Below are 21,891 nucleotides of genomic sequence, written 5' to 3'. Positions count from 1 at the left end.
GTTGGAATAAAGTTCAACATTTTACTACGTTACATAAATTGTTTTTCATGGAGAAAAGACAAACTGTAATTCGACTTTGAAATTATATAATTGGTCAGTAGTTTCCAAGTCACCCCGGCTACCTAGTCCGAACTAAGAACACCATGGACGTCTTATCTGTAGTCTATTACACTCTATCAGACAATAAGACTTCTATTAGTTGTACAGAGAGATAAGGAACACCTGTAAGTCTCAGAATCTGGGTCGTCCAAAGGTTTAACCTTGAGGAGTTCTATTGTCTTTTCCTGGTTATTGTATAACGGAATGTAGGTCGGGAACTGCCAATGATCACGTGAACACCATGACAGGTCATCACCCCACTTGACTTGTAGTAACCTGTGACGAAATCGGAATGACCTAGGTCAGATTCAGCAGATTTTTATCAAGGTTTATCAAGATTCAATAAAGGATTTCCATTACGTCATACGTCTGTTAAGATTCTATCACTGAAAAAGCCAGTACGAGAGACTGCTTTGAACCCAAATGATCAAGAAATTTCCAACTGTATCAAGAACCGTGCCTATCAAGTTGGGGGGTTAGGATCAGGCACGGTTCTGGGTAGCCTCCGCTATCCAAGAACGTAGATTTGTTCTGGAGACGCGTGGACTATCCAGAACTGTGATTGAGCATAGTTCTGGATAAAGCACGGTTCTGGATACGTATCCAAAATTAGATTTAGGGTTAAGGTGCTTCAGCAGAACTTCCGGTTCTGATATTTCGTGATCTGAACTTGCTAGTTTAATATATACAGTGCAGAAGGCAGTGGTAGAAGACATTTTCTTGGATTCCTTCGAGTGATGTGCCCCTGGGTGAACCCAATCCACGATCTTCGCTCTCTCATGACAACCTTTGGTCAGGACAGAGTCGTCCGACTCATCAGTACACAGTGAGCACGAGGAGGCGCGTGTCATCTTTGGTATCTCTCTCACTCATGTGTAATCTCACAGGTCAGAAAGGCAACTACCTTATGAAACCCCTTTTGTGGGGTCGTGTGGCGTAGCGGCAGAGAGCTCGACTCGGAACCAAGAGGTCCCGTATTCGAGTCCTCACTTCGCCCATGTGAAAATGAGTATTGTCTTGTCCCCTGTGTTGTTGGCGGCATTAATATAAGTTGAAAAAAACTTGAGAGTGCCGTCACCACGTCTTGTGATTAGATGTTGGAATATGAAAAAAAACGGACAGTAACAGCACGAATAGTCGCGTGTCATTTCTGGTATCTCTCACTCTCTTGTGTAATCTCATTGGTCAAACAGGCAACAACCCTTTGAAACACCAGTGTCACTTGTGGAAACTGCGTTGCACAACACTTGTACAAGGTACAGCTTATGCTATCTCTTGCTATCATACGTTAGAACAACCATACAATACATGAGACTAATTTAACTTACAAAAGACTATGCAGGATTGTGTTTTCTTTACAATTACTGGTGGTATTTCTAAACTTTTTAAATTTATTCTCATGTGCGTCGTATGGCAGGGTTGAAGACATTCTTGGACAGTCTGAGAAGTGTTGTACACATTTCAATTGTCCTGTAACAGAAAATTTGCAATAGCTTCGCTCGTTGGAGTTCGTAAGATAAAATAACTGTATGACGTTCATGACTGTGGCATGTACTGTATATGCATATTGTTGGAGCTTTAGAAATTGTGCATTGAAATCATTCACTCACTCACTCAGTCAGTCACTCACTCACACACTCACTCACTCACTCACTCACTCACACACTCACTCACTCACTCACTCACACACACACTCATTCACTCATTCACTCACTCACTCACTCACTCACTCACTCACTCACTCACTCACTCACTCACTCACTCACTCACTCACTCACTGACACACTCACCCTTAGACAAAGGGTCGAAAGTTTCTCGGGCAAAAGAAACGACGTTTCGTAACGCTGGTGGACTTTGAACCATACCTTGACCAAGTCTACACGTGCAACGGTGACGAAGCAGTCAGCAATACTTCTCTAGAAGAAAAGAATTTATGACCCTTTTGTGGAGAGAACCGTTTAAACTGACAGCCAGGATGATTGATGAAGCCACTCGAACTTCGCTAACTGTACTTTGGTCTGCTCAGACTTTGTACCGTTTGCGTATTAAATACTTCATTCCGCTGGAATTTAGTGGCTTTGAATTGTCCACTTAAAGTCCATCACAAATCAAGTCGTATCCCGGCACAGGAACAATAGACCATGACGCGTGCACGTATGCTTGTAGATATGTATACGTAAAGCAGTTTACTAGTTTGTGATGTTGCTACGGCACTTGGAAGTCTGTCCGAGCGGTCAGATCTCTGAATCCAAATGTCCGAACTTTGAACGAAGTTATACTTAACCTCCAAGCAGATCTTTCGGTGGGGTAAGACAGTATCAAATTGGCCAGTCTGTATCCATTTCCGCACCTCCAGTGGGCAAATGGTTACAGACTGGCCAATTTGATACTGTCTTACCCCCACCGAAAGATCTGCTTGGAGATTAGTTATACTGCCGCCACACATGTACCCTAGGTCTTCGTGCGATTTTAATCTTGCTGTAATTTCAAGAACGTTGTGACAGACCACTCGCAAGGATCTATGGCAGGCTCTTCCGTACAAGAAACTTAAATTTGCCATAACACTATCCCCAGAATTACGTGTTTGCAATGGTGTGACCATGTGCTCCATGTATGTATTGAGGCACACGGTCATGTACTTGGTCAGAGTTATTATTCAAGTGTTTCTATCAGTGTAGAAACTTGATAAAGATTGAAAACTTCTGGTGTCTCTTTTTCACTTTTAGAATAATACATCATAAGTAAAAATCCATGGGATTTCAAAGTGTGCGACCATATGACAATGCAACAACTTACTAGTTCAGTGATTACATCATGCAATACTATGTAGATTCTAACGTTATATAGAAAAGAGCAAAAAAGATACCAACAAAAACAGGACAGAGATTGAGATAACAACTTAAACAGTACTATCCTCGTTATTCTTGCTAAACAGTCGGTGGCAAGCCATGTATTATCCCTGTTATTGGCGCTGAACATCTATGTACACACATAGTACTATCCCTGTCCTTGGTGCTGAAGATGCCATTCGGCACTATTGCTGCTCATAGTTCCATTTACTAAGACAAAATCCGTACAAAACCTCTTTCTTGTTTGTACAAGGTGAAAGTAACTCTTTGTAAGTGAATTTTTTTGTACCTAATCAACGAGTGAATAGATTATTATAAACATCAATTCATATTACCACTGATTTACACCAGTCGTTTACCCCACGGCCAAATGGTTTCGTCCGTCACGTTCTCGCGAGAATGATATGCGAGACTTCGTCCAAAATGGCGGACGGTCCGAAATTTTGACAGCTGATTACTCGTTATAATTCTCGTTTTCTGCCGAAAAGAAGAAACAATTCAGGCAGACATTAGGAGGACTATATCTTTGAATATACTGCTTTAAGTCTGTAGCAAAGAGCGAGCTGTCTGAGCTTTAGCTTTGTCCGAGAGAGGGGCAAATTCTGGAGAGGCTTTGTCAGGTAGTTGCATCTGCTTGGAAAATCGTCGACGTCGTCTGGCTAAGTACTACGTGCAAGTTCACGTTTAGAAGTTCAAGTTTGCGTTCTTTCTACGTCGGAACGGAGCTTGTCATGGAGGCACAAGCGCCGGCGGAGTTCACGGTAGAAAATATAGAGCGGGTAAGTACTAAAGTAGGACAATAACTTGGATAACGATAATAACGTTAACGATACTATGTACAGAAAGTGAGCTCCCTCCCCCTTGAACAAATAGATTTGACAGTTTGAACTAGACTTGCAGTCTGTCTCAATGTTAAAGAATAAGAGTATGCATGGGAAATACAGTTCAGTTTCAGTTTATTTTATTTAACCAGTAATTACAACTCAGGCCATCCCGGCCTGTTTTTCAGGTAATCCTGGATACACATAAAAGTACACACAACAAATACACAGTACATAAACTATTACTAAATTACAACATCCTAAACATCAACAGTGTCAAAATCCAGCACCTAATGTTCTGAATAAAAGTCCTAAGAAGTCCTGCTCCTAATGAACTGTTTAAAAATCCTGAGAAGTCCTGCTTCTAATATTCTGTTTAAAAGTCCTGAGACTGAGGAGCTGTCGTTGCTGTATCGGAAGAGTGTTCCACAGGTAAGGACCATAGTACTGTAGACTGCTCCGGTACGCCGTGACTCTTGCTGGTGGACAGCAGAGTAGGTGAGGGTCATAGTCCCTAAGACGCTTTAACTCTGATCGAGTGGTCCGTACACTTAATGTTGGATCAGTCTCCCACTTGAACAGAGATGACATGTACACCGGCGCACCTCCACAAATCGCCTTAAAGACATTAACGAGAGTTGTAATACAGTTATACTTCTATTGAATTGATTACTTCTCTCGCAAGTATCAAGCATATTCATTTATATAATAATTTGCAGAACTACTGGGTAGTGTTAAATAGGTAGTAAACCACCTTTAAAGTGCTCATAACACACCAGTTTTGAACAGTATTACACTATGTTATACATATTCGGCTAGCTGACCATTTGACGTATGCATGTGTGTAATTTGTCAAAATATTTGGTCGTATGGTGTAATGGCAGAGCAATCAACCCAGAACCAAGAGGTCCGGGGTTCAAATCCTGCCATGTCTAGGTAAGTGACAAGGTGGGGTTCGAACCCGGGACTTCTTGGTCCCGAGCCGAAGACACTACCGCTACGTGACCCCACGTTTGTGCCTCCTCTCCTGTATACTAACACCCCTCACTCTCTCCCCCCCAGGCACTCCACCAGCTGTATTTTGACCCCAACGTGTCGGTGAAAGACGCTGCTCAGAAATGGCTGATGGCTGCTCAGGTGTCACAACAAGCCTGGCAGTTCTGCTGGGTACTACTGCAGAAGGACAAGGTTTGTTTGTTTGTTTGTTTGTTTCTTGTGTGTGTGTGTGTGTGTGTGTGTGTGTGTGTGTGTGTGTGTGTGTGTGTGATCTGTCTGTGTTTCTTTGGCACAAGTGTCTTCTTCAGTATGACTGACCCAGCACGTCGGCAGAACGTACTGCATCTGCGCGAAACCCGTAATGTATTGTACATAGCAGTTCGGCAGAACGTCTCATATAAGGTTGTATTCGCTCATATAAGGTTAGAATTTCGACAGTAGTTTCCAAATGTTGTTTCGGAAAGAATATCCTCTGCAACAAGCAAAATTCTGATGCAACGTTGACCAAAAACCCAACAAAAAACGCGACAATACAGGGTTCTGCGCAGGCGCAGTACGTTCTGCAGACGTGCTGACTGACCCACAACTGAAGCCAGGTGACACCATGGTCATGTGACTATAGTAACAAATGTAAGTCTATACCTGACAAATCTTCTATGTTTTTCTCCAGGCAGCTGAAGTGCAGTTCTTTGGGGCCAATGCTCTCTACATCAAAATATCTCACCACTGGTAGGTCAGAGATTCTTGTACTAGTAGATTTGGGTGGAATACTTATATTTTGTTGTATTTGTCCATTGAAAAGACAGGCTCATTTATATGTGGCTTTTCATGTATGTATTTGATTGTTTGTCTTGTAGTTTTCTCTGCTTTTTATATTATTTTGTAGAGTCTGTATCTGTATCGGTATAGCCGGTATAACCGCCCTTCGGCGTAACACACCAGCTGTGTAGAGATCATTAAACTCTTACCAAACTTGAGAACATTTGTAATATCTTGTGTTTGCCGTGTTTGTGGTTGCTAGGGCAGAGCTTCCTGCCGACCACTACGCCAGCCTGCGTACCCAGCTGTTCCAGCAGATCCTGGCCTTCGCTGCAGGGCCCAGGATGGTTCTTACCAGGCTGTGTGTGGCTGTGAGTTACTGTTACTGGAATATACATGTAGTATGTACATGTAATAATTGTAAGCTCCTGTGAGGATGGTTCTCACTAAGCTGTGTGTCGCTGTGAGTTACAGTTTTAAAGTTAAAGGAATATAATACATGTATCTTTATTATGATGTCCAGTTTGTTAGTGAAGTTTTAGCTTGTATATAAGTACTGTATCACATACCAGTCACTGAAAGTTGTGTCATACCATACGTACAGGCCTCACAATGATGCACAGCAGAATATAAATGATCATACGGTGGCAAGGCAGTATCCATTGGCCAGAGGAGTGTCCATTAGCCACCTTTGGTGGATACTGCCTTGATGCCATATGATCTGCTTGGAGATTAGATGGTGGCTGGTTGTAGGCATGCATGGAGTAGACTTGTAGAGTCTATCCACATGTCGAACTAGCATCTGGCTTGCCTGTGGGTTATTAAAAGTGTCACTCACTCACTCATGTCCGCATGCTCCTAGGAGCGTAGCGCCCCGGCAAACGGTCTGTCAACTTTTAACATCACAATATTAAAAGTGTTGACAACAAAAATTGCTCTATTATTCTTTATCAGCCTAAGTTTTGATGTTTGTGTTGACTGTCTTGTGACCTAAAGAAGTGAAGCAGATTTTGAATCAAAGCAGCCAGACTTTGCAGATAGGACTGGTGAATGAAATCTAAGCAGTTTGTTGCTGATTTGTGTCATTTCCCCTGTTTTTTCCCCAGTTGTCAGCCTTTGCCCTGAACACGATGCCTGAGGTGTGGCCCGAGGCTGTGAAGGGAATTGTGGACACATTCCAGCAGGCAACCAGCACTGAGCTGTCTGTGAGTATCTGTAGTTACGAAAAACCTTTAGAGAAACAACTTGAATTAGCTGGCAAATACATAAATGGTGAACACGTCTGAAGTTTCATTTTCTAGACACATTCCAACAGGCAACCAGCACTAAACTGTCTGTGAGTACCTGTAGTTACAAAAACCTTTACTACTACTGGCTTTAGGGACACAACTTGCATTAGCTGGCAAATGTCCATCTTTTATTGGCTTGTATCACATAATGGTGAACACATCTGAAGGGACAAGCTGCTTGAGGTGCACTCAAACATGCCAGCAGCACAGCTCTCTGTGAGTACGTGCATAAATGGAAAACCTTAAGAGAAACATTTTGCAGTAACTGGCAAATGTTCATCTCTCTGCTGATCGATGATGGTGATAGCATCACTTGCCAAAAGATAAAACACATCAGTTGTGTGCAGTAGGTACAAGCTGTGGAAGACCAGACTTACAGGATATGTCTATTCTTTCTATCTTATAGAAATATGTGGCACATGTAGGTTGTTCCCTGATACTTGATTCTGTAACAAGGTGAATAGAGGATAATGAGCTTGGTGCCCTTGAAACATAAAGAAAAACATTGTTTATTTGTTATTTTTGTTTGTTGAAACAAGAGTGTTACTTGGAAGGGGGCCACGTACTTGTTTTTTTCGCGTGAGATTACCTACAACAAAAACAAGATCCTATAGACCTGTTATTGTTCCACAAAAATGCCCTTGACAAATATTGACCTCGGTTTCAACCTTGATTTACTGACCCCACAAGCAAACACTCCGCGGAGCGTGTCCCTAGGAGGTGCAAAGGTCCATGGAGTTTCAGTCAAAAAAGACCAGAATGGAAAACATGTTGATGGTCGCATCCTGGAGGGAGGAAAACAACTAAAAAACAATCAAAGAGCTGTATTTGATCATTCATCATTCTTTGTTTTTTGTTTTGCATAACCAGTAAACTGCCATAACATACATGTGAGAGAATAGCTTTTAAAGTATGCTTAGCTGATTTTTCAAATCAACGAACCATGAATCAACCTACATATAGATTACAATTGTCTTCAAACTCATTCTTATACACTGAAGAAAGAGAGTAAAAGATGCTATCTGAAAAACCTCAAACTTTGAGATAGCCTCCACCAGGCCTTCCTACGGGGGTACAAATCCTAGAATTCGGTAAAAAAGAGGAAATATAGTTGGCCAGGAGAGTCAGTCCGCAAGAGGGTTAATTTCCCCCTCTGAAGTTGGCAAATGAACTCTACGCTGGCTAAACTCTACTGGTCAAATATTGGCTAAATTTTACTGTTTTTTAACCCGCATAGTTAGGCTGGTGGAGACTACACTTTGAGTATTTATCAAGTTGTGTGGTTAAACTTTATTTTGTGTAACATGCAATTATAGTGAAGCCCTGTCCTCATGTGTTACCTGGTCACAAGAACGCCGGACTTTGCCCATCTCGACCTTTGTCCTGACCAAAGTGAGAAAAACAAGTCATCAGCAAAGGTCACTCATACAAAGGTCAAGTCATATCAATCTTCACAAATGGCCGCCAAGGACAGAAACAAACACTTAGAACTGGCCAAGGTCAGAAGGTGAACTGCAAGACTCTTAGTTTAACCTTTAGCACACTGAGGTAGTCATTTGGAAATCTCGATTGGTTCTGTATTGGTTACAGAGTTAGGCAGCAGGGAGAAGGTTAACCTTTAGCACACCGAAGTAGCCACTTGGCTACCAATTCTCTATTGGTTACAGGGTTAGGCAGCAGGGAGAAGGTTAACCTTTAGCACACTGAGGTAGCCATTTGGAAATCTCTATTGGTTCTGTATTGGTTACGGAGTTAGGCAACAGGGAGAAGGTTAAGGTAATTGCTGCTTGAAGCAAACAGAGCTATCATTGAAGAATTAATGAGTCAATTGAATTACAAATGTATCTTTCTCAAGAAAAATATCTGCATATAGTATACTCATACACACATTCACAGGCAATTGTTTCTCCCTATTAGTATTAAGTAGTAAATTGCTACTATAATAAAATTTTAGTTAAGTGAGAGGCTCACATTGGGCCAGGGGGATAAGCAATATTTTTCTGCACATTTTCAAGCATTTCAATCATTTTAGTTTAAACTCATATGTGCATATACAATACTCATTGCACAACTTCACAGTCGTAAGCCTGTTGGTCATCTCTGAGAGTTGTTAAAAACATTTATTTTGCCATTTGAATAATAATCATTTTGCTCTAAATTTTTCTTTCTGTTGCTTCCAGCCGTCCCAGAGATGTGGTGCTCTGTTGGAGCTGCTGACAGTACTTCCAGAACAGGTGAATACTTTATTCTACTTTGTTATCCAGTGATTTACCAACCTATGAAAAAAGTATGTATGTTAACTAGCATGATCAGTTCAATTGCACATTCTTTTGATCTTAGATCTGTTTGATTTAACAGCTCAGTTTTGTCTGTTTTGTGCAGCACAACACGACGTGCCTGGCCCAGAGCAGACGGGGAACAGTTCGCCATGCCATGCAGGGAGGGCTGCCGTATGGTAGGGAGTTTTCACAGCATCTTGTTTGTTTTATTAGGATCTCCATTCGTGTTACAGGATTTTACACTCTTCTTCCTGGAATCTGCTACAATACAATATAATAATGAAATAAAATGTAGCATGTAGTATCATTGTACTTGTACTTTCTTCATCATTCACTGAAATCAAGAAAATCAAAGAGATTTGTGTCCTACATGTATATATCCCCTTTCTTGCTTCAGATGTGTATATAATGCACAAGCCTCATGATCATGAAAAAAGGGTCTGTCACTATTAACGATTGAGACAAAGATTCCAACCTTAGTAGTGTGTTTTATAATGATTCCTCCATCTTCCACAGTCCTACCACTCCTACAAAACCTGCTAGAGCAGCCGTCCCCCCTAGACGTCCAACAGCAGGCCCTGAAATGTTTCTCCAGCTGGGTAACATTTGGGGTTCCCCTGAATGAAGTGGAGGGGCTGACTAACCTGGCGTTTAAAGCCGTCCGCAGCCCGGAGCTGTTCGATGTGGCCGTAGACGCTCTCGTCAACGTGGTCCTACAACCAATGGCCTACAAGTCAGTTGTGGTCTTTTTTTCTTCACTTGCATTGTACACACTTGTAGGAGCACTAGTACCCAGGTACACTGACCAGTCCTTTTGAGTAAGAGTATTTTACAACTACATCTTACAAGTTAGTTTTTTTAGGTTTTTCCTTTGCTTAGACACTTGTACATGTACCTGGTACAATTATGACTGATTGAATAAGAGTATTTTACAACTAGTAACAAGTCAGTTGTTTTCTTTTCATGTACTTAATTTTTCCCCTTCACTTACACACTTGCACAAGAACCTGGTACAATGAATTAGCGAGCAAGAGTATTTTATAACTATTGGCTTACAAGTCAGTTGTGTACTCTTTTTTCTTCACTTTCACACTTGTACAAGTGCCTGGTACAATGACCTACTAGTAGTGAGTAAGAGTATTATACAACTAGTGAGTGATATTTTTGGATGTGGTTTTCCTAAAGCTTCTATAGTACTTCATTATACATGTATGTGAAGCACACCAGCAATAGCAGACAACATTTGAAAATAATTTGTAGAACAAGACATAGTGTATGAATTTTAAAAGTTTTTGATGTTACTGTTGCATAGTTAGCATTGCCAAGTATACAGAGCCTGGTATATAATGGTGGTTTTGTGTGTACCTTTCCCAGATATCCCAACACAGTCCAGAAGTTCCTCCCACAAGTCTTACAGCTACAGGACATGTTAGAAACTGCAATAAAGGACAAGGATATGGTGAGATCGCATATTATTTCCGGTAGCCAACATATCTTTTTCCATGCCATAAGGCATGACATGCTTGAGGATATGTGCATTGGTTTGGTATAAGGTTTAGTGGATACTTTGCTAAGAGCATCATGAATGAACACCGCTTTTGTTGTTGTTCTCTTTTAATTACACATGTAATGGTGTGTGCAGGCTATAACTGAACATTTGCTAGGGACATGAATGAACACTACCACTTGTGTTGTTATCACGAAAGTTCACCTGTGTTGGTAGTTACATGTTTAGAGTTAAAACGCTTGATCCAACACAAGTGGTCAGTCTACTGAGGAAGACCAGAGTGAACACTGGCCAAAAGCTCTAGGTGAGAGAACTTCCCTTGTGTTGGATCAAAAGTTTAACTCTAAACACAATGTGTTGTTGCTCCCCTACAGGACACGTGCAATGGTTTGTGCTGGGCTGGCTATAACTAAAACTTTGCTAAGAACATGAATGAACACTAAAGTCCCACCTACTTGTGTTGTTCTCCTATAGGACACATGCAATGGTTTGTGTGTTGTTGTTCCCTACAGGACACATGCAATGGTTTGTGTGTTGTTGTCCCCTACAGGACACGTGCAATGGTTTGTGCAGGTTAGCGGTGGCGATTGGTGAGAACCACAGTAAAGTGTTGCTGGAGAGTACAGGACAACACAAGCAGAACTCACTCGAACTCATCAAAATCATCATGGTAGGAAACTGCTTACTGTTTTATCACCACAAATTTAACACAGCCCAAAGAAAATCTTTTCCTATCAGTTAGTAGAATATTCTTTAATCAGTGACTGTTTTTGTAAGGTAAAAACACATACCTCCAAATTTTCGAAGTCAACTGTACATCCTGATCACGGAGTGACCTAGTCTTGCGAGAACACAAGACTAGATTGAGACTTGTGTGGATCTTCCTTCCCCCGCCTCCGGGGAGGGTGTACTTTAAGGTGTACAGTCCACCGAAAATTTGGAGGTACGTAATTTACCTTACAAAATTATGGTCACTGATTTAAGAATTTCTACTAACTGTTAATTCTACGTGACTGATGAACCTCTTCAATGAGGCTTTTTAGTTCTACTGTACTACACAATTGTTTCAACTGTGAAACCATCCTTTCACCTTTTGATGCAAAATTTCTCTAATTGTCAGAGAAAATAAATAGAACTACAAAAACAGTACTGATTTCTGAGGCAATGTTTTACAGATGTGTACAGGCATACCAGGCTGTGCTATTTTTGTGCTAATGTTATGTAATTGTGTTGTCCAATACAGATGTGTACAGGCCATTAAATCAGCCATTTTTGTGCTGATGTTGTATTATTGTGTAATGTGTTGATTTCTGCAGATGTGTACAGGCATTCCTGGCAGGTATCCAGTCGATGAGACAGCCAGTGACATGACATTCAGCTTCTGGTACATCCTACAGGTGAGGATCACTGGGTCTTGGGTTTGAATCCCATCCTTAGACCTGTGTCTGAAGACTGTTGTTAGAGGCTTCCAGATGACTTGAAGTAAACTGTAAATAACTCATGCTTAAGAAGCGAACCATTTTTTAAAGCTAGTTCTCTGGCGAAAATTTTCAGTGTTGTTATTTGTAGTGCTCAATGTTAGTTAGTGTTCAAAGCTAGTTTGAACTCTATGTTAGTTTGAGCTCTATAGTGACTGTCTAGATGTTAGATTTGTAAGAACGGTTGCTTTCTACATGTAAATTAGAACTGAACTTTTTATTAGAACTGAACTTTATATTTGTGTTTAGAACTGAACTTTATATTTGTGCTTAGAACTGAACTTTATATTTGTGTGTTTAATGTTTAGCTTAAGAAGCGGATTTATATAGGCTATATAGCCTCTTTATCCGACCATTATTATCTTAAATATGTTATGTTAAATTGTACCTAATTTTACCCCCAGGATGACATGATAGCATCCGAGCCCCAGGTGTTCCAGGACCACTGTGCATATTTCATCCCCCTGTACATGAACCTTGTGGCGTAATGTTCATAGTGCAAGTATGTTGATTTATGTTACTCAGGACAGAAGTTCAATCCTGAACTGGCAGGTATACCCTTTCAAAATGTCTAACATGTAATTACTGTAACATTTTTTTCAGGATGACATGATAGCGTCCGAGCCTCAGGTGTTCCAGGACCACTGTGCATATTTCATCCCCCTGTACATGAACCTAGTGGAGATCCTGCTTATCAAGGTTCAGTACCCTCCTGACACGGAGTACTCATCATGGACCGCCGAGGAGAAGGAACAGTTCAGATGCTACAGGCAGGACATCGCGGATACACTGGTATGGCTTCCCAATCATAAGTATTCCAAACAACAATTAGGAACTAAGTACACATTTATTCGCTCAGACAAAGGAACAATTTAACTTTATGTACATTTTTAGATGGAGTGGCAAACATCATATTGTCCTCATGGAGAACATCATGTTGTTAGCAGTACTGTTGTTAAAAAAGCTGCTGCCATGGTGAAACTCTGACCCTGTACCCTGGTGGCATCGGTGGCACAACAGTTAGAGCATTGTACTCGGAACCAATAAGTCCTGATTTCAATACTCACCATGCCCCGACGGTGTGCCCTTTGTAGGAAAGACACTTAACACGACCTTCCCTTCCCTGGCAGTAGAGTGACGCCCACCGAGCCTCTTTGGCTAATCTGTCCAAAATGTGTGCCAAAAACACACTATGGATTTGGTGCGCCAATGTGTCAACATCTGCACATTGGCCACCAAGAACAGTAACATTTTTTGCCCCTGTCCCCCCAGGTCTATGCGTTTAACCTGCTGCGAGACTCCCTGCTGAATTTCCTGTACTGTACTGTACATGTGTACATGTATGTACTGTTGTTGAAACTGTGCCCCTGTCTGCAGGTTTATGCGTTTAACCTGCTGCGAGACTCCCTGCTGAACTTTCTGTACGCCATGCTGAGCACCATCCTGCAGCAGGACAGGAAACAGCAGGAGGAGACCTGGCAGGTAGGAGACTTTCTTCTGGTGAACGTGAGCTCTCAATGAAGAGCCTATCTTTCACTGGTCAGGACAGAGAAGAAAGACGATATGTACAGTATTTACAGGTTCATTGTACTGGAGAAATTCCTCTAGCTCATTTTGAACAGTGGAGCTCCAGATATGTGTCCTAACCAAGATTTGTAGATACTATTATTGAAGTATGATTTGTGTTGTACATGGATCTTTAAAAGTGTGGAGAGTCATGAGTCTGGATCATGGAGTCTAATGACATTGTCCATGCAAGTTACATGTGGATCAGGTGAGTGACAGAAGCTTTGTATCTCAACCAGTAGCTATAGGTCTGATAGCCGCTAAGCAGGACTGCTTTGTGTAAACTAAGACAAGATTGTGATGCCTTATCTTATTCTCCAGCCCACAGAAGGTTGCCTGCATGCGTTCCTGTCCATAGGAGAGAGTGTAGACCATATTTAACCCTGCCCATGCTACCTTAGATGTGAAATGTAACACTTTAATCTTCCCCATGTACCAGTAACATTTGTTTCCTTGTCCTGCAGCCAACAGAAGGCTGCCTGCATGCGTTCCTGTCCATAGGAGAGAGTGTAGACCCAGAGGAGTGTTTACCTGTGACATAGCAGTTTTTAAAACTTAAAGGTTAAAACCTTCCCCATGCTATCTTTCCCCTGAAGTAACAGCTGTTTCCCTGTATTTCAGCCCACAGAAGGTTGCCTGCACGCGTTCCTGTCCATAGGAGAGAGTGTGGATCCAGAGGAGTGCAGTGACCAGTGTATCCTCAACATGTTCAACCTCATCCCTAAAGTCCCCATCACACATGTAAGGCTGGCAGAGACAACACTCTATACAATAGGTAGGTGGTCCAAACTTTTTTGCTCAAAGACATGTAGATTTGTTGACTGATATATGATATATGTAGAATGTAAGCATCTCCTGTGCAGTTGATAGTTTGAAAGAACCCTGGGAATGTCAAACTTTGTCTCCACTAAAGAAGGAAGGTAGTACCTAGTTCATCAACTATTTACCAGTAGCTTCACTGATATAATTTGAGGTCTTTCATATCTGGTCCCTGAGATTCTATCCAAGAGCTGCTGTAGAGAAAATGGTAAAAAGTTCCATTTATGTGGTGATCTTAGTTAGGGCAGTTATTTTTTTCTAGCGATACAGTCATATTGTCAATGTACATGGCGCAATATACACCAATAGTGAGAGGCTTCTCTCAATGTTATTAATAAGATGTATGTGTTAACAACATTTACGTTTGTTTGTTTGTTTGTTTCCAGGAGCATATGCTGAGTGGTTAAACTCCCGACCCAAGCTGCTCAGTAGTACTGTGGCTATGCTGATGTTTGTTTGTTTGTTTGTTTATTTCCAGGAACGTATGCTGAGTGGTTAAACAGCCACCCTGAGCTGCTCAGTATAGTACAGTGGCTTTACTGATGTTTGTTTGTTTATTTGTTTGTTTGATTCCAGGAGCGTATGCTGAGTGGTTAAACAGCCACCCAGAGCTGCTGAGCGGCCTGATCCCCCTCATCCTGTCTGGGTTCACTAACCCTGACTTGACCTTGTCATCCACCCTGACCTTGAAGGACGTGGCCCAGGAGTGTTCTAAGAACATGCAGCCGTACGCCAACGACATCTTATCTGCCTGCCAGGTATGTCTTAAAGGAATCTTGAAGAAACTCACTGTAAGAGTCTCTTTGATGAAATTGTACCAAGTTATATTCAAGACGTAGACAGAGTTTGGGACAAATGGGAGGGGAGATATACTGCATTAATTTTTTTTTTGTCTGCAAATGTTGACTTTTCACTCAACTCATGGTTCTTTCTATTTCTTACAGAATGCATTGACAGGAAATATAATGAAGGTAGGTAACACATTCCAATCTCTCTTTAAGAATGTTTAATAGTCTTTCCTGTTTTTTCTTGAATGTAGCATTTTGCAAAGTCAGGAAAGGAAGACATTGCACAAATCCTCAAGACCTAAGCGTCCTGAAAATTTTTAAAAGAACCATCAAAAAACTCTGAAGGCCAAAGGCTACATGAACTTGCAGGGTAGAAGACACAGTGGAACAAAATAAAAAGCACTTCTTGGTGACTATTGTATCTAACACCATGCCCATCTATTTCTATGCCGGAATTGGTTGAGTTAGGATCATGCACGGTTCTGGATACACTGTATCTAGTTCTATGCCTGAATGGGCTAGGGTTAGAATCAGGCATGGTTCTGGATAAAGCATGATTCTGTATACAACAGTGCCCATCCTGTGTGTTTCAGGCCAAAGACAGTATCCGGCTGATGCATGCAGTTAGCAGCCTGTTGTCAGTTATTAGTACATGTATATTACATACATACTACATTGTATGTAGCTCAGTAATATAATGATCCTCTGTGTTTCAGGCCAAAGACAGTATCCGGTTGATGCATGCAGTAGGCAGCCTGTTGTCCGTCCTGAGTACATGACATATATTGGGTGCTAGGATAGTAGCCTACAGTTTTTACATGTACATGTACACAGTAAAGATTCTCTGTGTTTCAGGCCAAAGACAGTATCCGGCTGATACATGCCGTGGGCAGCCTGTTGTCAGTTCTGAGTATATTGGCCTGTTGTACTTGTATGTACATGTTTGTAGCTCAGTAACGATTGTCTGTTCTACAGGCCAAAGACAGTATCCGGCTGATGCATGCAGTGGGCAGCCTGTTGTCAGTCCTGCCTGTACAGGACATCCTGAACTATCTCCACGCCATCCTGGGGCCACATGTGCAGCAGTTAGAGGCTTCACTCAATGAACAGGTACATGTAGTGGACATACCATCTTGTACCAGGTCCGAAAATTTCAAGAAATATAACTCTTGCTTTCAAGTCACTTACTTTCAAGCCAGAGAACCCCAGGATTGAGGTTTATTTTTCCTACTGAGTAGGCTTCTGTTAATGAACAAGAACATGAACAATGTCATGCATATGTAGTGGATATAAGATCTAATTAGTATACTGGTAGTCATGCCTCCCGGTACCAAAGTTATCAACCAAAGATTGAGGTGTTCAATTTTTTTTCTATAACTATCTTAGAGTAGACGTCGTTGGCACTGACAGACAGACAATCCATGTACATGTATGATATTTCGCTCTCTCCAGATGAAGTGACAAATAATAACAGTTTTTGAGCAAAATTGCCAGATACAATTAATATTCCAAACACTTACATTGTACCTTGCATTTAGTAGTACTACAGTAACTGTACTAGTGTAAGTCAGAAAATTGGCTTCATGATTATAATGCTGACTGGCTTTTTTTCTCTCTCCAGCCCTCTGCCTCCAGTAAAGCGACAGTCATACAGAAACTGAACATGTTGTCCATGCTGTTCTCGGCACTGGACATCAGAAGGCCGGAAAGTGAGGAAGCCGAGAAACGACAACCAAAACCTCGCGCTGACGAACCACAGCCGGTAAAACATAATCTCCAAGCAGATCTTTCGGTGGCAAGGCAGTATCCATTGGCCAGAGGAGTGTCCATTAGCCATCTCCAAGCAGATCCTACGGTGGCAAGGCAGTATCTATTGGCCAGAGGAGTGTCCATTGGCCAGGCAGTATCCATTGGCCACAGGAGTGGCTTTTAGCCAGTATAAGAGTATCCTTTAGCCATCAAGTTAGTGGTCATTGCATACAGCCTGGCCAATTTGATATTGGCCACTGAAAGATCTGCTTGGAGATTAGGTAAAGCATAGACTGACTAATTTTGGTGTTTATTAGTATTGAAACATTGAAATTCACATTTTCTGGAAAGAAATGTAAGAGAAAACAGCTCAAAATTGGCTCCAGATACATTAAAAAAATGTGATTTGTTGAGTGTTATAAGGTTCCTAATATTGTGAGTGCTACATTGTAAGTGATCAGGTCTAAAATCAATCTGTTGACAGCCATTTTTGATTTCTAACTACCACCTGTGTGACTGTGTTATGTGTGCCCCCTTGCAGGTTCTATTGGTACTGCAGCAGGTGTACCCGATAGTGCAGAGACTCGTATCACAGTGGATCGCCGATACTGGAGTCATAGAGGTGGGGAAAATATAACACACTGTAACATCTGAGGTCATGTTAGAGGCTGCAGTTGGTATGAAAGCTGCTAGATGGGGCTGTTGGGCAGTGGAACCTCTTTTCCTGACAATGTGTTGCTTTTTATTTTAATGTTAATACCCAGGCTTATACATGCAGTCATATTATTTTATTTTAGCAGTTAATTTTTACAGGTGTGCAAATATTCCACAAAGAAAAATAGTGGTACTTTTTCACGTCGTGCATTGTACATGTATATGGAAGAAATGGACAGAAATGATGAGATTGGTCATGGTAGAAAGCAAACAAAATCATTATCAACTACAGTACTGCTGGGGTAGTAAACATGATTTTGGGTTGAAAGGTCCAAAAGTTGAGGGTATGACTTTACACGTATGTAACTATGTATCATACATGTATGTGAGAAAGAAGGTTCCAGAACCAATGACTCAGTGATCGTACAAATATTGAAACCATTCGGTCCCTGTAGTGACTGACACCTTGGGCACATAAAGGAGTATCACATAGAGGATGCATACAATGTAGAGACTATCCAGAACCGTGCCTGATCCTAACCCTAACCCATCCAGGCATAGATTACTACTAGATAGACACGGTTCTGGATACAAAATGACTGGAAAGAAGGTTCCAGAATGGGTGACTCAGTGATTGTACAAATATTGAAACGTTCAATCCCTCTATAGCTAGTGCCTGACACCCATAGGCATATACATGTATTAAGGAGTACTTGTGTGTGTTTGTGGGGGGCAGAGTCAGCAACACAAAGTCCAGACAGCTGTACACAATAGACAGTCATCTGTACAGTACTGATAAGGGAACCAAAGGAGTACAGAGGTCCCCAGTTTGTCACAATGTACATCTAACATACCAGGAAAACAGCATGGTCGTTCGGTGGATCCTTTGTTAATCAATGCACACATATACAAGATATGAAGGGTTAACGAAGTTTTTGATTCGTCCAATGATAAGGGAACCAATGGTGCCCTCAGGTCCCCAGTTTGTTATAACAGGGGGTTGTGATGACTGACATACCAGGAACACAGCATGGTTGTTTGGTGAATTAAAGCACACAAGATATAACAAGATATAAAGGGTTAACAAAGTTTTTAATCAGTCAATGGAGCTAAGAGGGAGTTTCTCTCTAAGCATAGAAATTAATGCTTGTTGGAAGGTGTAATGTGAAGTTAACTCTCTTTGAACAGTATACTTGTATGTTGTAAGGAAAAAAAAGACAATAATATTGTTGAGACAACAAGTGTTGAAGCTGAGACTAAAGTTCATACGAAACTGACATGTTGTCTGTGAGCATGTCACTTTACCTGACAGTTTGTTTAAATAACTGCAGTTAGATTGAAGTTGCATGGGGGAGCTGCTGTATTGCATGTTGAGCATGAGCAGTATCAAAGCAAATGAGTAATAATTAGAATACGTATAATTTATACAGGTAATTTAGGTGCAAACACTTGCTACATAATGTAACCAACATCACAGTCAGTGCTACAGCACCAGTTACCATGGTGACAGCCATCTGGTCCAGGTCATTGACCTTATCTGTTTGGAGAAGACGAGGAAGAAAGAGAGCCCCCCAAAAATTATGTTTTCCTTCTGCAAATGTATGTATGTAATACTATGTACTATAGATGTATCTATACTCTACTACCTCTAAACTAACCCAGTTGTTCCCTGCCCCCCCAGGCTGTTTGTGAGATGTTCAAGCGAGCCGTGCGAACGCTACAGGACGAGATCGCACTGATGACGGCACAACTGTCGGTAGTAGTATGCATAGTTATTCTCCCCACACTAACCCAGTTTTCCCCTCCCCCCCCAGGCTGTCTGTGAGATGTTCAAGCGAGCTGTACGGACGCTACAGGACGAGATCGCACCGATGACGGCACAACTCTCGGTAGTAGTATGCGTAGTGATTCTCCCCACACTAACCCAGTTGTTCCCTCCACCCCCCCCCTCCAGGCTGTTTGTGAGATGTTCAAGCGAGCGGTGCGGACGCTACAGGACGAGATCGCGCCGATGACGGCACAGCTGTCGGAGCTGCTGGTGCAGGTGTACAACGCCATCCCACAGAGCTCCGTGCTAGACATGGCCAAACAGGTGATCTATAGTTACCATGGTTACCTGTATCCTAGCAACCCTGTTGCCATGACTACACATATCCTAGCAACACACATGATGGTCCAGGTGTACAACGCCATCCCACAGAGCTCCGTACTCAACATGGCCAAACAGGTGATCTATAGTTACCATGGTTACCTGTATCCTAGCAACCTGTTACCATAGCAACACGTATCCTAGCAACACACATGATGGTGCAGGTGTACAATGCCATCCCACAGAGCGCGGTGCTAGACATGGCCAAACAGGTAAATCTATAGTTACCGTGGTTACCTGTATCCTAGCAACCTGTTACCATGGCTACACATAAATGTATGCTAGCAACAGAAATGACAGCTCAGCCATCACATGTACATGTAGCTGCTGATTGAGGTCTACAATACTTGACAAGGCTAAGCAAGTTAAAGCTTATCACCATGACTACCAACTGTTACCATGTCAACCTTTGTGCACCCTAGCAACACTGATGACAGACAGCTATACTGCTAAGCCTTTAACGCTGTGGGAAAAACCATTAGACAGAATCAGCTCAAAATTCATAGTAATGAATGAAACAATAAGTTGACAACAACTCTAGATACCATGTATTTGACAGAGGTATGGTTGATTTCTTGCTTTGTGTTAAAACAGGTAGATGCTAAACTGGATAGTGAGTGTGTTGTTTCTTTTCTTGCCCCCCTCCCCAGCTGCTGACGTTGTTCCACAGTTCTGAGTCCCACGCTGCCACCATGCAGACTCTGTTCCTCCAGCTCACCAGCAGGACTGTCTCACTCTTCCAGCAGGGTACGGCACACTCTCCTTTGTGTGTTCAAATTGTTCTAGATTTAGGTGACTATTTAGTTGAATTGTATTCTGTATACTGTATCTTCTATCAATATCATAATTATGAATCCATGTGTGTACTAGTTGAATGTAATTAGCTGGTAGTTTATACAATGTTCAGATTAGTTAGTAGTGTTATAGTTATACAACACACTGCCTTACATCATACCTGTTACAATTGTTGTGCAAAGGTCTGGAAGAAGATCTTGGAATCTGACTAAGAATGAGATTAGTGCAGCCAAAGACATCATTGCTGATGGCCTTCTTTTGGCAAACCTGTTACCTAACTGTGCCACTGTCATAAAGCCTAAATCGATGAGTTAAGCAGAAATATAGAATGATGAGTTGGGGGATCATGATCCTTCATCTGTTGTCCATTTGGACTAACAAGTCGTTATTGTGAACACAGCATGCATGACATGACTCTGTGTTCTTCCCTCTCATGTCATACTCTCCAAGCAGAGGTTTGGGTTTTGGCTTATTTTTGGCATGTTTTTAGGCATTTTTATCAGGCTTTCTTTTTTGCACTGGTATCTTTTTTTAATGCCAGCCCAATGTAAACAAGTTGAGTCTTAAAAAAGACTCTGGCGACGGTTTTTTTCTGTAATATGTTGGTTGGTGGCCCCGATTTTATTTGTGCATCTCCCGTCAACGTACCAGCCCACCCCCGGTAAATATCGTACAATCCCTGGTGTCGGTCAGTGACCTAAATTAAAACACAGCATGTCTCTCCTATACCTTATGACCGTGCCTCTGGACCAAGAGGTTGGGGATGGCAGATGGCAATAATTAATCACGCCGGACACCTGGATGGGTGGTGTATATTACTCTGAGGTAATAGATACCCCCAGTTAAAGTTACTGTTATTCTAAGATAGGCCAATAGGATGGAATCTAGGAAACAGGATACTGCTATAGGGGGCGGAGCTTCCATCCTTTTACTTACTTTCTCACAAAAGTCTAAACCAGTCAGGCTGTAGCTGTGTGGTGGAACAGAAGTGTGCTCGGTAGGGACCTCTTGGCAAAAACTCTACAGGCATGACACTGACACATCGGGCTACCAGTTGAGCCGGCGGGGAAAAACTATCAGATCCCCCGTAGAGATTTATGGCCACATCAGCCCAGTACACCGGGCTTTCTGGTCCTGTACGAAAGACAGCGCGGATGGACCATGCTTGGCGGCCGTACAGTCCTTCCAGCACCGCAGAGATATCGGGCAGCCCACGATGGTTTGATAAATACCATACCAGGCTCGTCCAGGCCTAAGGTAAGCTGAGAGGTATGTTTCACCGTACTATTATTTT

The 21,891-nt window shown here is 41.9% G+C and overlaps 1 protein-coding gene across 1 annotated transcript in view; it reads left to right on the top strand.

Annotated features, from left to right (window-relative positions):
- The first annotated feature begins 3,342 nt into the window (after positions 1-3,342).
- Positions 3,343-21,891, top strand: part of LOC109469499 (importin-13-like) — a 37,563-nt gene continuing 19,014 nt past the window's right edge. The window contains exons 1-23 of the mRNA XM_019768021.1: positions 3,343-3,727; positions 4,832-4,957; positions 5,436-5,494; positions 5,787-5,895; positions 6,631-6,729; positions 8,994-9,047; positions 9,196-9,268; positions 9,609-9,825; positions 10,467-10,551; positions 11,150-11,269; positions 11,916-11,996; positions 12,482-12,556; positions 12,681-12,869; positions 13,455-13,559; positions 14,265-14,418; positions 15,039-15,220; positions 15,407-15,433; positions 16,226-16,360; positions 16,872-17,012; positions 17,541-17,621; positions 18,327-18,339; positions 19,600-19,745; positions 20,453-20,549. Coding sequence (XP_019623580.1) covers positions 3,680-3,727; positions 4,832-4,957; positions 5,436-5,494; positions 5,787-5,895; positions 6,631-6,729; positions 8,994-9,047; positions 9,196-9,268; positions 9,609-9,825; positions 10,467-10,551; positions 11,150-11,269; positions 11,916-11,996; positions 12,482-12,556; positions 12,681-12,869; positions 13,455-13,559; positions 14,265-14,418; positions 15,039-15,220; positions 15,407-15,433; positions 16,226-16,360; positions 16,872-17,012; positions 17,541-17,621; positions 18,327-18,339; positions 19,600-19,745; positions 20,453-20,549 — 2,416 coding nt within the window. The 5' untranslated portion in view covers positions 3,343-3,679. The remainder of the gene's footprint in view (positions 3,728-4,831; positions 4,958-5,435; positions 5,495-5,786; positions 5,896-6,630; positions 6,730-8,993; positions 9,048-9,195; positions 9,269-9,608; positions 9,826-10,466; positions 10,552-11,149; positions 11,270-11,915; positions 11,997-12,481; positions 12,557-12,680; positions 12,870-13,454; positions 13,560-14,264; positions 14,419-15,038; positions 15,221-15,406; positions 15,434-16,225; positions 16,361-16,871; positions 17,013-17,540; positions 17,622-18,326; positions 18,340-19,599; positions 19,746-20,452; positions 20,550-21,891) is intronic.

The sequence above is a fragment of the Branchiostoma belcheri genome, unplaced genomic scaffold (genome assembly GCF_001625305.1).
Source record: "Branchiostoma belcheri isolate BF01 breed outbred unplaced genomic scaffold, Haploidv18h27 scaffold205, whole genome shotgun sequence".
Lineage (NCBI taxonomy): Eukaryota > Metazoa > Chordata > Leptocardii > Amphioxiformes > Branchiostomatidae > Branchiostoma > Branchiostoma belcheri.
This window is presented reverse-complemented; position numbering and strand designations above follow the sequence as displayed.